Source organism: Lytechinus pictus, chromosome 6, assembly GCF_037042905.1.
Source record: "Lytechinus pictus isolate F3 Inbred chromosome 6, Lp3.0, whole genome shotgun sequence".
In the NCBI taxonomy this organism is placed as follows: Eukaryota; Metazoa; Echinodermata; class Echinoidea; order Temnopleuroida; family Toxopneustidae; genus Lytechinus; species Lytechinus pictus.
The window spans coordinates 7,174,014-7,188,709 of NC_087250.1; the positions used below are offsets into that span (position 1 = coordinate 7,174,014).

The following is a 14,696-nucleotide window of genomic DNA, read 5'->3' on the forward strand; positions in this document are numbered from 1 at the left end:
TCCTTGAATGCACTAAGCACTGAAAGGCAGCTCAAGCTAAAGCCAGGGTAATAATAACAATGAGCCTTGGAATAGAATATTTCTAGATAAATGGCACTATATAAATGCTTATTATTATTATCATTATTATTGAATGTGGTGTTGCAAAAACTTTTCTAATCAAATACTTCCCCTAAAGGATGAAATAACTTGGAATACTTACAGAGTTCTCAGAGAGGGCAGATTGGTGAATGAATTTGTACCCAGAGAGGTCAGCTGATTGTTGTTCAGATCACTAGGTGAAAAACAAAAAAATAGTAATATTACTTGCCATGTGCATATCTCTATTAAAGGCCCATATTCTGAACTCGGGTTCAATTTAAACTCTGGTTTAATCTTGAGGTTTAACTATGGAAAGCCAATGGTGACATAAATATTTAAGAGTAGAGGTTCAATGTATCAGCTCATTTGACTCTCAAGTCATTCTTAGCTTTCCTAGAAGGATAAATAAGATTGATGTCTTTACCACTAAAGAATTGGGGAAAGATCACAGTAAACATAGAAGTATACAATTAAAATAAAATTGTGACATTTTTAGCTTTCCATAATTCTAGCACAGAGTTATACTGCTTTCAAACCAAGGTACCGTTGCAAAGACCGTACCCGGCGACCGATTGGACGTGCTTTCACACACCGCCTTCAAAATTTGGCCAGGCCCAGGGTCATTGAATTTTGATCGGTCGCTGAGCACGATGTGCTTTCACATCAAGCTTGCATCGCTCGCTGAAGTACCTCTTAGGTCGGACTCGTTTTTAACCAAACTGATCGGTCGCTGAGTACGATGAAATGCTTTCACATCATGGTTTTATTGGTCGCTGGGTACGGTCGCTGCAACCGTACATTGGTGTGAAAGCAGTATTAGACCATAGTTAAACTTGAGTTCAGAATATGGGCCTATAAGTCAGTGGCCGATCATTGTTAGAGGTAGGACGAAGCACTGAAGCATGCAAGGACATGACGGGAATGGGTAAAGGTGAATCCAGCCAAATCCCATTAACATGGACAAAATCAGGTTTAACCATGGCCTACTGACTGACCTTTTGTGCACATGGTCACAATATATGTCAAAACTTGCTTACTGACTAGAACACTGATTGACTTAATTGTTTTAAGAATGATAAAATGAGAGGATTATTTTTACTTACATATGTAATAAGGATGGAACATCATCAAATATCTTGGGTTGGATAGAAGAGAGGGAGTTCTGGTGAAGCTCGCTAGAAATATGAAAATAATCAATATAATCTTTATTTCATTTTTTCAATATTAATAAGGAGATGCTCATTTATTGAATGAAACGAAAAATGCTTGTAAACACACTGACTGACCAACAATCTTCACTTTGCGGGGAAAAATCAATCAAAGAAATCAAATCAATCAAATAAAATCATATTATATCGAATCAAATCAAGTCAAGCATATACTTAAATCAAATCAAATAATGCCATATAACAAAACAGATCAACTGATATCAAAGTTGAATCAAATTTAGTAAATAAAATCAGTCAAATCAACTAAACCAAACTAAATCACATCACCTTATATACTAGTATGACATTAATTCAGATCATATCAAATTAAATGGAATCAAATAAATTAAATCAATGCAAATTAAATCAAATCAATTAAAATCAAATCAATTAAAATCAAATCAATTAAAATCAAATCAATGCAATTCAATTCAATTCAAATCATAATCAATTCAATTAAAATCAAATGAAATCAAATAAACCAAGTCAAACCAAATCAAATCAATACAATTAAAATCAAATAATTTCAACTCAAATAAATTAAAACAACTCAACTCAACTGAAATCAAATCAAATCAATCCAATTCAATTCAATTCAATTCCAATCAAATAAACTCAAATCAAATCAATTCACATCAAATCACAGGTACTCACAGGATCTTAAGTTCCCTGAGTTGAGCAAGAGCCCTTGGAGCCAAGTAGGTGATCACATTGTTACTCAGGTTCCTATTTCAATATAGAAAAAATAATAGTTTTATTTTAGAAAAATTTGATTTTGGTGAATTATCGATTATTTAGTAGATTTTCCATATAATTCCTATATATAAATATGAGCCAAGATTGAAGGATATCAAGCTACAGTGTACCAGTGGCATCACGGTGCTACATAAGCACTTGCCCGATTGCCCGGGGCAAGTGAAAGTTAGAGTCGGGCAAGTGTTTTGGAGTAAAGACCAAAACTACTTGCCCGAATTGGGCAAGCAAAATTTTCACAGTAGAATTACCAAAATTAGGGTCGATATGATATATTGACCCTAATTTTGGTCATGGCGGGCACGATAAAAATCACTTTGGAAAAAGAAATGCAATAACAAAGAAGATCTGTTCATGTCAAAAGAGAGAAAAAGGTAAATGGTTTATATAGCCGCAAAACTTTCTTTTGAAGAGGTAAAACTTTTTTTTCAATGATTTTTGGGGGCAAGTGAAATAGATTTTGGGCAAGTATATTCCAACTATTGAAAAATTTACTTGCCCGACTGGGTAAGTGCTTCTAAAAGGTTATGTAGCACCCTGAGTGGCAAACAGGTGGAAGGGCGATGGGGAGGGGCTCTTGGCCCACCAAATGTTTCACACCAAAGAAAAAAAACAAGAGAAAAGGAAAGAAAAAGAAAGAGAAAAGGGTGAAATAAGATGTTTTATGAATATCATGTCAACATCTATCACAAAATTAGATTTTTGCAATAAAAATATCGAAATTTGTGCTCGTTCGCTTCACTCGCTCGCAACTTTTAATATATTTTACCCGATATGCCATATCTAGCCCCCTCAAAATTTTTTGCCATGTATATAGTTATCACAAGAAGTAAAAACAAAAAAGGACACTCAAAAGACAACAAATATAAAAAGTATAATAATAGAGACAATAAAGAAAATTACCACTTTGAGCGATCTGCAGAGGGGCTATAAGCACTTTCATTATTATTGTCATTATTTCTTTTCAGCAACTGTTTGCAAACCTATGTGCTATGGTGCCAATGAAATACAAAGAACAAAGGATGAGTTTTGGAGGATATTTAGTGTAACTTACAGGTGTATTAGAGGACTGTCTTTGAAGACCTCAAGATTTCTCTTGGAGACCGAGGAGATTTCATTACCATCTACAGACAGGAAGGTCAGGTTATACATCCTCTTCAAGGAATCAGATGGGAAGGTTGAAATCTGATTCATGCTCAGTCCTCTGAAATACAAGAACAAAAGAATCATCAAAATGGTAGGTATATACAGTGGTGCTGAAAAGCTAATGAACCCCACTAGAAAATGCACTCCTTCATGCTGAGTGTGGAATGGAGACGTCACTACAATGTTCGGCGAGCCCAGAGAAACAAACTTTATTGAAAGTAATATTTTATTACCTGACTTCACAATTAAATATCTCAAACATGGCAGAATTTGAACACTTGAAATATGTTCATTTTCTGGTGGGGTTCACTAACATTTTAGCATCACTGAAAATGTATAAAGTTCATGAATAGCATGTTATATGATGTAATATACAAATAATGCAGTTGTGAGTGTGTCATAACAATGTGGGACAAGCATGAGGTGTTTGTGCTGAGTGATATTTTGAGTACCCGAGATGGCTTCTTCGCCATTCAATGCTACTCATCATTTGTTTAATAAAATGGGTAGCAGAACAAAAATTCAATGAACCCCTCTACACCAAGACCAAAGACTGTTGAGATACTAAGCAAATTTGTTTTAAACATGGGTGCTGAACTTGCACTGTAAATAAAACACCAGAATAAAATGACTGGTGGTCCCTTGTGTGAACCGGTTAAAGCCCAGCGTACACTATATGATCGAACGTGACACAATTTTTTTATAAATCACATTTTGCATTAAATGTGAAAGTTCCAAGAAGTAAGATTATTTAAGTTTGGCATAATGTTAGAAATAATAAAATCATAATTTGGCTTTGTGGCAAGCCCTGTTGCCGGAGTAAAGTCCAAATCAGCTTCAAGTCACAGCGGATGATGACATCATTACAATTTGGAATTAAATTTGCTTCTATTCCTACAGGGAGGCTCGAACTAGACTGAATTTCAATTTCAGTAGTCCTACCACTGTTCCGAATTCTGATCACTAAGATTTTATTGGTTGGAATGTCCATATCAAATGTTATTACCATTTCTTTGAAATTCGGATCACAACAAATCGCATGTGCGCCAGACCTAACACCACAGTTTTTGCTGTGTTGAAAGGTTTATGAGAGTTGAGGTTGATCGGATCAATCGTAACTCTTTGTAAGATGGGGCCCAGATTAAATGACTGGTGTGGTCCTCTATTTACATCGGCTAATACCATAGTTTTTTCTCTACAATAAGGTGTATGAGAGTAGTACTTACAGATATTCGATGTTTGTTCCTGAGAAGAGCCCTGGTGGAACCCAATCGATGTTGTTCTCCATGACACTCCTATGAGATATGAAATAAAGATAAAACAGCAGAATTCAATTAAAGGTATTGTTTAACTTTGTGAGCTGCCGATTTAAAAAATTCTCAAACCAAGATGAAACATGTGTACAAGTGCGTGTATTAGAACTAATAAACCCTGAAAACAACCATTATTGAGAATGAAAAGCTAAAACTACAAGGCAAACCCCGATTTTGTAAATAGGCGTCTTGTAGACGCCTAAATAGTACACATAAGTGTATGAGATGAAATTAAGATAGTGTTTTCGGTCACTTTATATTTCAATTTTTGAAGCACTAAATAATTATTTTCGAACGCAATTTGTTCTGGGCTTCATTTTTGTAACATATCACAGACACAGGTGACAAGTGTGACCTTCTCGCTCAGATTTTTAAAAAGTCAAACCAATGTTAACCAATCACTTTAACAATCTCATCCCAAAACAGGTGCTGGAATAAAAAAATTTAAAAAAACATGATATCCTCATAAAAACACAAAGGCCAATATTCTGAAGTCAGGTTTAATTCAAACTCTAGTTTGAAGTTGTGCTTTAACTATGAATAGCCAATTTTGTTATAAATCTATAACAGTAGAATTTCAATGCATCTGCTCATTCTTCTCTCAAATCATTCTTAACTGGTTTGGAAGGGTAAATAGGATAGCTTTCTTCACCATTCATGAGTTAGGAAAGAGCAAAGTAATCACGAGAAACATACAATACAAAGCAATGTGGCTTTCCATAATTTTAGCACAGAGTTAGACCATGGTCTACGTTAAACCTGTCTTCAGAATATGAGCCAAAGTGTCAAATAACAAGAAAATTACCACAGTACACAAAAAGGTAAAGTCCTGTTAATACATAGAAAATAAATCAATATGCTTAGAACTATGCAATATTCTCCCAAAGCGAATTCTCAAAAGAAAGTCAACAAAAAGAAGCATTAATTAACCCATTTGCGATGTCTTTGTTTTTTTCTAAATGTGAAAACAAAATGGTGAAAATTGCCTTTCATAAATTTGTCTGTTTGTCAACCTTTTCCCACTGCAATCACACATTCAAATCCAATCCCTTTTTCAAACCACCAAAACATTGCACATCCACAGGTGATGTAAATAAACAAGAAGATTTATCTCAGGAAAAAAATACATCTTTACTCGATGTAGTTATTTGTGTATATATGGTGGAGTTTTGATGAATTTAAAGAAAATTTGATACGATCGAAGACATGAAAAAGTGTTCAGTTATAGGATACACCTCTATACTTACACTTCTTTGAGGGATGAAGGAAATGTCAGTGGCGAATAAGTGTAGACATCAAAATTTATATTATTCTTAGTAACATCTCTGTCGTGAAAAAAAGAAAGAAAGAATGAGTTGCAAAAAATATATGAAATTAGGATGGATGAAACTGACCCATAGTATGTGTTCACAGTGTGGAACAAAGAGTGAAATAACCTTTCCACAGTGAACAAGAAAAACAATAAAAGGAGAAAAGGAAGGACAGTGAAAGAGAAAGAAGGTGAAAAGGGAGAATGGAAAGAAAAAAGGAGAAAATGTTAAAAAGGGATAGAAAAAGAAGAAAGGGAAATAAAGGGAAAGAAAAGGGGAGGGATGGAAAAAGATGAATAAGAAGAAAAGGAGAGACAGAGAAAGAAAGAATAAAATAAAGAGAGAGAGAGTGAGAAGGAAGGAAGGAATGAAGGGGTGAAATATTTCCCCTTAAAATCATATTTATTTATCACTCAATTAGATTTTTGCTTCATCACTTTATTCTCTTGTGACTTTAAAAAAAAAATTTAGCCCCGTATGCCATGTTGGATCCTCTCAAAAACCACTTTATTCGATCAAAATGGTTACACTAAACTTCTCCCCTGAACTAGTCTACAACAAAGACCCTAATTGACACTTGAATCAAGAAGTTGTTATCGATCAAAATCGAATGCAAATTCTAACTTCCGTGGTTTAGATGAGTTGCTGTGAATAATTCCATTCAGCCCCAGTATTGTAAAAAAATTAAGACCTCTTTAGCGTTTTTCAACAAAACAATAATCTGCAGATTTTTCACATGAACAAATTGGATGATGGACACATGATTAGAGTGCAAGATTTCCCAACTTTCTTGATAAAAATTAATCAATCATTCTGATTTTGAAAATAAATTATAAATGCACCCCAATGCCCAGATCGAGCTTATCGTAGGACTCCTATAACAAAAGGATTAACTTACAGTTTTTCCAAGCTTGTACACATAGAAACATCAGGAAACGTTGTGATGGGAGTATTGTGTATGGTTCTGTAGAAAAAGATTGATAAAAACAATCACGAGAGAAATAAATTGATTCTGTATCAAAATATTGATTCAGAAAACTGCCTAAATTTATCACGAAAGAGATGTATATGTATATGAGAATATCAAAGCAAAGCACATAAATATTATCACACCACTAACAATTTTTCATTAATGCAATTGTTCGATCAATTCATTGGTTCACAACTGTTTGGAACCAGGCAAATTTACACAGATTTTAATGGAAGTAGATATCCATACAGCTACATTTTGGGCCCCCGTGGACAGAAATTTTATTAGGTTGTGGTTGATTTCAATCATGTCCTGCTGGGTTATGGTGTAAAAGACACTATATAAGTCTTTGATATGACTTAGCCGGGGATCGAACCCACGACCTCCTGTTCATGAGGCAGGCGCTCTACCACTGAGCCACCATGCCTGGTTACTCTATAGATTTTTCATAATTAATTCTAATTTTTGATAATTAATTTTTAACTAGGGGCTTTGTGTGTAACATAACAAAAGAAAACAATGTATGCCTTGACATAGCAATTCACCTGGCTCATTGCATGAGCCATTGAAAGTGGTTTTAGACACTGTTCTCATTAATAATAATAATAAAAAACATTTATAGGGCGCTTAATACGGGCGTTTCTAAGCGCACTGTGTTCTGAATTTAACTTTACATGGGATACAAAATTCAATTGGCATAATAACACAAAGTGTGACATTACCGTCCAAAAACTAGTTTACTGGAAACTAGTTAGTGGAAACTAGTTTAACGTGTAGTGAGAACGGTCGAAGCGATCTTGGAAGCGATCTTCCAAACCATGCAGTTCATAAAACCTCCTCGCGATGTAGTTTTGAAGATCGCTTGCCTCGTTAAACTGGTCTTAGCATAAGTGAGGACACAAACGTTCTTTGGGAAGCGATCTTCGCATATTTTGAGCGCGCTACTCCACACACTGTGTGTAGAATGCCTATGCTGCGGTTTCGAATTTTGCGCGAAATGTGACACCCCACTGATAGCGTCTCCATAGCAACAAGATCGCTTTACGTGAAGTGATTTTGAAAACCACTTTCAGGTGATCAAATGGGAACGCTAGCAAAGCGATCTTCCAAATTGGATTCCTGAACTGGTCTCTAGTAAAATTTAGAAAGCATAACGAGAACGGTGTCTCATTCTTCTTTGTAAGCCCCCCAGTTATGGCTACCATAAGTTGCGGTGATCTGCACTCGGATGGATCAGTAGAATTGATTCATGTTCCTTACCCCCCCAAAAAAAAACCCTTGAGTGATAAATACTTACAATGATGTTAACTTGGTGAGGTTGTGGAAGGTATCGGCAGCAATCCTCTCTAAACTTCCTCCCAGAATAGTACTGGATGATAATATAAATGATAACACAAATAGGATAAATGGTAAAGTAATTTTAACTAAGTCTACACCCACTTTATGTACTTAACATTAGGTCTCATCCCACATGGTCTAATGCTAAGGAAAAGTTGAACTTTTGCTCTCAACACATAAACAGAAAAAAATCTGAAAAATTACCTCCAAATTTTTGGCTGCTAATGGTCAAATCCTAGCTGGTCCAAAACCAGTTCATCTACTAAACATTTCATCTAATGACCATCTAGCCCACTTACTAATTTGACTTATTTCCAGTTGGGCTATACCCACTTCGTCTAATATCCACTTGGTCGAAACATGGACCTACTATAGGTCCATGGTCTTACTGATATGGGGGGTGTTTCACAAAGATTTAAGTATGACTTAGAGTCGCACTTAAATACCGAGTTGCGTACGGTATGAAAGGCTGATCGTGTCATGAGGACGCGCACTAATGCGTGTCTATCAATAAGATCGCGTGTTGCATATCATGTACGCGTCGGCATTTAAGTGCGACTTCAGTCACACTTAAATCTTTGTGAAACAACCCCCAGATGTACTTTTTATAAACAAAATTTCTATGAGACAAAATGTAATATAGTTGGTGGACTAAGTGGCAAATAGACCATCTGATCTGAGCATTGGACTAAATGGCAGTTAGACCAAGTGAGTATTAGACCTGGGGGTGTTTAACACAAAGATTTAAGTATGACTTAGAGTCCCACTTAAATGCCTAGTTGCATGCAGAATAAATAACCGCATTGGTCAGAACATGCAAAGAGGACACGCACTACTGCGTATTGATCAATTAGATTGCGCGTTATATTTAAAGTTAAATTAGACAGGAATAACCGTCGTTTCTGGGGATTTATTTACCAATATCTGACATTTTACTATAATATGTATTGGTGACAAATCTAATTGTGAAACACCCCCCAGGTGATGGTTTGACTAGGTGGAAATTATACTATGGAACTATTTGTTGATAGCTCCATGATTATACTAATTGATAGAAGACCAAGTGCGCTTAGCCATGATGGTGTAAGACGAAGAATTGGACCATCTGCTAGTAGACCAAGTGGACACAAACTGAATGTAATGTAATGAAAGGAATTCCTGCATGCACTTGCCTATTCACCCAAAGCTTAGGTTTGTTTGAGTCACCAGTCATTTTAATGGCTTGAATCTATCCCAATGCTGCCACCATTCAAGAGATGAATAATTATAACCAAATAAGGGATAAGACTTTGATGACGATCTCAGGTTTGTTGAGTAACGAAAAGCATATTACCCATGACACTTGACACCAGATGGCACTACACATTTATAAAAACCTTATCAATGGCATCAGTTGCAAGCTTAAATGGAAAAAAATGCCCCATGCACCTCTCTTGAATGGAAAAAATGGAAAAGTAAATTTTCCAAAATGAAAATCATGATCAAAGACGCAATCGGCATCTTTGATATCTTGATTCTGATTTGCTACTAAAAAAAATATACCTTTTCCAGTACAGTAATGCAATTCTTGAAAAAAAATACTGTTTACATAGAGCAAATCATACACACTCTCAACTGGCAACATACAGAAATCAGTGAAATCAATGATACAATGAAATTACTGTTTACAACGGAATTACTCTTTATAACAAGATTACTCATCATAACTAAAAATAGCAATCCTTAAATTAAATCTGGGAATGGTTATATTAAATCTTGCATTTTTTTTACAATTTTTATCTCATCTTCTATCCAAAATTGACTTTTTTTAAACTGTGTAACTGCCTAACTGAAATCATGATCAGTGTTGCCAATTTGAGAATTGAGAGCATATTAATCCAAAAATGAGTGTACCTCTATGGGATAAGGGCAAATAAGCCTCACTTACATTTCTTCAACATCTTTTGAGAAGGTGGACGACGTCAGATTCGCAAAGTTGTAGTTCTTGACAAATCTGTGAAAATAATCAAAGTATATACAAATATTAGGAATTCTCAATTGGATTTCTTTCAATATATATATATAGGCCTAAAGGGATACTCCGACTGAAAAAAAATTATATCTAAATAATTATATCATATTATAAGAATTTTAGAAAATGACAATGACAGAAGAATGACAATATAGAAGAATTTTTAAAAAGTTTTATAATACTGGAGGACAGAGGCGTCGATCATGGGGGGGCAGGGGGGGCAACCGCCCCACCAATGAAAATATTGGGGGGGCAAACCTATCGTTTTGCCCCCCCAATAATTCCGCATGTGCAAAAAATAAAATAAGATTGTAATGTTACACAGAAATCAGCAAGCGAGATTGAGATACACAACTCGTTCTTCATCTAAAATGTCCGGTTTTCAGATTAGAATATGAAAAAAATTCAGCTCGCGCTTCGCGCTCGCATCATTTCTGTAGCAAAAACCCATACTTTTCATGATTGAATAGGTGAACAGAATGTCCCGTTTTCAGTTCTATACCTCAAAAGAACTCCCACTTCGATTTGCAATAATCTTTTGTTGGATATATTTCTTGTTCTTTGTTATAAACGTCAATTAAACTCTTTTTTTAAAGATCAAAATATCAAAATTTTCAGCTCGCGTTTCGCACTCGCATCTATTATTTTTCAAATTTTTTTAAATTTAATTTGTTGGTGAGATGTGTGTGTGTGTGTGTATATATATATATATATATATATATATATATATATAATCACAAAAGGGTTAAAAAGATAAAAGATTATATATATATATATATATATATAGATATAATCTATATATATATATACATATAGGCATATGTGTGTGTGTGTTTGAGTCTGTTTGTTTTGTGTGATCGAGCGCCTTTGGAAAGTTGATTCATGATTTTGCCCCCCCAATCTGAAAAATGGATCGATGCCCCTGCTGGAGGAAATAAAACAATCACTGTTTAAATTTCCAGTGTCCTGCAGTTTTGCTGGGGTTTTTTTCTCTTAAAATCAACTTTTCATTGGGGTAGACATGACCTTAAAGAATGATACTAAATTTACATAAAAATCTAAAAACAAAATGAAAATCTTACACTGTTGTTGCTGAAGAGCAGTCTATGGTCAGTTCATTTTCATCTATAGTACACCCAGTATTACTTCGACCATTGTAATCACCATTAGCTCTTCCATAGCCGCCAGAGCCGCCATTGATCGCAGTTGTTGCTGACCAAATGCCGTTGAAGCGGTCATTTCCAGCTATTATGAGAAAGGTAAGTGACGGTTGTGTAATTTATAGCGTAGTAGAGTACTAATAACATAATATATTTGGGTGTAAAATATAAAGCCATGTAGTAGTAATAGTAGTAATAGTAGTAGTAGTAGCATTAGTAGTGTAGTTGCAGTAGTAGTTGTAGAAGTATAGTAGCAGTAATAGCAGTAGTAGTAGTAGTAGTAGTAGTAGTAGTAGTACTGTAGTAGTAGCATTGTAGAAGTAGTAGTAGTAGAAGTAGTAGTAGTAGTAGTAGTAGTAGTAGAAGTAGTAGTAGTAGAGTAGTAATAATAGTATTAGTAGTAGCAGTAGCAGTCATAGTAGAAGTAGTAGTAGTAGTAGTAGTAGTAGTAGTAGTAGTAGTAGTAGTAGTAGTAGTAGTAGTAGTAGTAGTAGTAGTAGTAGTAATAGTAGTAGTTGTAGTAGAAGTAGTAGAAGTAGCAGCAGTAGTAGCAGTAGTAGTAGTAGTAGCAGTAGTAGTAGTAGTATTTGTAGTAGTAATAGTAGTAGTAGTAGTAGTAGTAGTAGTAATGTAGAAGTAGTAGTAGTAGTAGCAGTAGCAGTAGTAGTAGTAGTAGTCGTAGTAGTAGTCGAGGTAGTAGTAGTAGTAGTAGTAGTAGTAGTAGTAGTAGAAGTAGTAGTAGTAGTAGTAGTAGTAGTAGTAGTAGTAGTAGTAGTAGTAGTAGTAGTAGTAGTAGTAGTAGTAGTAGTAGTAGTAGTAGTAGTAGTAGTAGTAGTAACAATAATAAAACTACATTATCATCATAAAAAACATCACCATCATCATCTTCTTCATCACCATGCATCACCACCATAATCATCATCACTATTTAACTATTATCATTATAACAAATAAAATGACAATTAATCATAAGCCCATTGATACACCATCCATCTTTGAATGCAACATAAGTCAGATGTAAAATATGAAAGTTATGGCATTCTTTATCTCCACAAACTGACAGTAACATGCACATCCTGGTCAGTATTCAAAATAAGGAAACCATTCATCATGTCCCAAACTTGCTATACACATTTTGTATCATATTATTATTAGCCTGGCGTACCCTTTCAAAGTTACCAGTTCTAATTGCATATCATCATCAGTGTCACTCAGCACCAGGGGCCCGTAACACAAAGCTTAGCAATGATTGTAGAACATTTTTCTACAATCGATTCCATTGACTACAATGTACAATCAATCGTGGAAATCAAGCGTACGATTCATTGCTAACCTCTGTGTTACGGGACCCATGAGTTTAAAAATTGAGAGCAATAATGACAGGTTGGGGAAAAATATGATAACTATGATTTTTTTTTCTTCATGTTCAAAATTTCAAGGGGACAACTGGGAAGGTGGGCAACAGTTCCAACTGGGAAGGGGGGCAATCCCCCCCCCCCATCATCTTGGTGCCGCCACTGTTCATCTTAACTACATGTATTCTTGACAGTCTACTTACTGGCATAATCGATTCCATAGTCCTCATATCGCTGGTTCCAATAATCAGGTCCGTACCAATAAGCACTGGTCACAGAGAAGAACAGGAGTAGAACGTAAAGGAACACCGAGTAATGTACAGTTTTACCCATCTTCATCATCATGCTATTTCAGATGCTACCTCATCAGAAAATCTGGAGAGAAAGGACAGAGATCTATAAGAGTGAAAATGAGTTTGTTGGTTGGTTAGATACATAAGAAATACACTTGACATTTCAAATCAATTAGTAATTTGTAACAGAAAGTACAACAAATAATATAATTAGGAAAATTAAATTAAATAATGGTGATAACTTGCTTCATATTATCTACACAAATTCGATGTATTCTCCAAAATTCAATTCAAAATAACATTGCTTCTTTTAATTCTACAGTTTGCTACCATTATCCTGAGGGGCCATGTTCACAATAATACTACGATGCAAGAAAGAAACTACACGTATTAATGTTATACCATGGACCTATTACGAATGGACATTCAACGAATCCCCTCCTTTGACACAGAGACCGTCGCCGCTAATCCTTTTATAAACAGAGCGCTGGCAGCTGACACCCATCAAGCCGGTCGTAAAAAACGCTCTCACCATGCTCTCACTGATGGACAGCGGAAATCAATTGTACGCTGCTCCTACACATTGCGATGTTGTTCGTTCACTTTATCAACAGCAACGCACAGCAGCGAACGTTAGCGCTATGAAAATGATAGCAGAAACAAGAAAACAGGCGTGCATAAACGTATTTTTTACGTACATCGCTAACAACCGGAAATGAAATGCATTGACATCACCTTGCAGATCCGTATATCTATGGCAAAAAAGCACTTGAAATTCGACGAAAAAATCTGCGGAAAAACGTTAAAATTTCATCTTTTTCGGACAGTATTGATGTCGATAGTAGCGCTTACCTTCGGTCAGAAGTTGATTTTCATTTGGGCATAAAATTCCACAGGATTGATGAATTTAACAGGATTTTTTTTTGATGGACAGACGACAATCGCACATTATAGACAGCCTAAAATAATGTACTGAAAAACCGGATATGAATTGCGCATTGCATTCTAGGTAATGTAGGGACTTTCCCTTTTGGCAATCTGGGCTAAAACATGACCGCCTTTGGTCGAAAGAGGGCCAGTGATCGATCGGTGACGATCAGTGGGCGAAAGGAGCTTGTGTAAACAATCGCCCCGGGCGGTGGTCGTAAAAACCGCGTAAAGAGAAAGTTAAGGGTTAGACAGCGATTTTGACAGCTGGAAACAGGTGGTGGTCATAAAATACTCTCGTTGAATGTCCATTCGTAATAGGTCCATGGTTATACAAACAATCAAACATGCGTACATAAATAATAACATTTTATTTTGTCAGAAATATTGGATAGGGATGTCATACAATGTAGGGTAGGCCAAAACATATTTGCACCCAGTCTTAAAGTGGGTCAAAAAAAGATATTACTTTATTAAATTTCATGAATGTAGAAAGCATTGAAATTGGCTTCGCGGTCTGCATTATAGGGTTGAAGGGGGATTTACAATGTACCTTGTCAACGTATCCTGAAGAAAAAAAATATGTGTGAATGCCCAAGGTTCACTTATCTTTAGATGCACCCATTAAATGTTTGTTAGACCCCCCTTGATGCTATTTTCACCATTTATATTAAGCTTAGAAATTGCCCATGCATGGCTTCTCTTTGTGATAAATCTATACAATGTCAACAAAAGACCCCATTCGCACTGTAGACTATACACAAAGCATAGAAATGAAGGAGTCTTTTACACTGGAAAAACTATGGGTACTCATGAAAAACAGCCACGTGT

General features: G+C 35.5%; 1 protein-coding gene and 1 non-coding gene across 2 annotated transcripts in view; both read right to left on the reverse strand.

Moving 5' to 3' along the window:
- Positions 1–13,023, reverse strand: part of LOC129263455 (uncharacterized) — a 125,185-nt gene extending 112,162 nt beyond the window's left edge. Inside the window, exons 1-11 of the mRNA XM_064100693.1 lie at positions 12,849–13,023; positions 11,213–11,375; positions 10,047–10,112; positions 8,079–8,150; positions 6,710–6,775; positions 5,749–5,826; positions 4,415–4,483; positions 3,097–3,246; positions 1,944–2,015; positions 1,185–1,256; positions 203–274 (exon numbers count right to left, since the gene is read on the reverse strand). Of these exons, the coding sequence (XP_063956763.1) occupies positions 203–274; positions 1,185–1,256; positions 1,944–2,015; positions 3,097–3,246; positions 4,415–4,483; positions 5,749–5,826; positions 6,710–6,775; positions 8,079–8,150; positions 10,047–10,112; positions 11,213–11,375; positions 12,849–12,990 (1,022 nt within the window). The 5' untranslated portion in view covers positions 12,991–13,023. The remainder of the gene's footprint in view (positions 1–202; positions 275–1,184; positions 1,257–1,943; positions 2,016–3,096; positions 3,247–4,414; positions 4,484–5,748; positions 5,827–6,709; positions 6,776–8,078; positions 8,151–10,046; positions 10,113–11,212; positions 11,376–12,848) is intronic.
- Positions 7,137–7,208, reverse strand: TRNAM-CAU (transfer RNA methionine (anticodon CAU)). Its single transcript has one exon. It is a non-coding gene; the product is annotated as a tRNA-Met (tRNA).
- Positions 13,024–14,696: the final 1,673 nt, after the last annotated feature.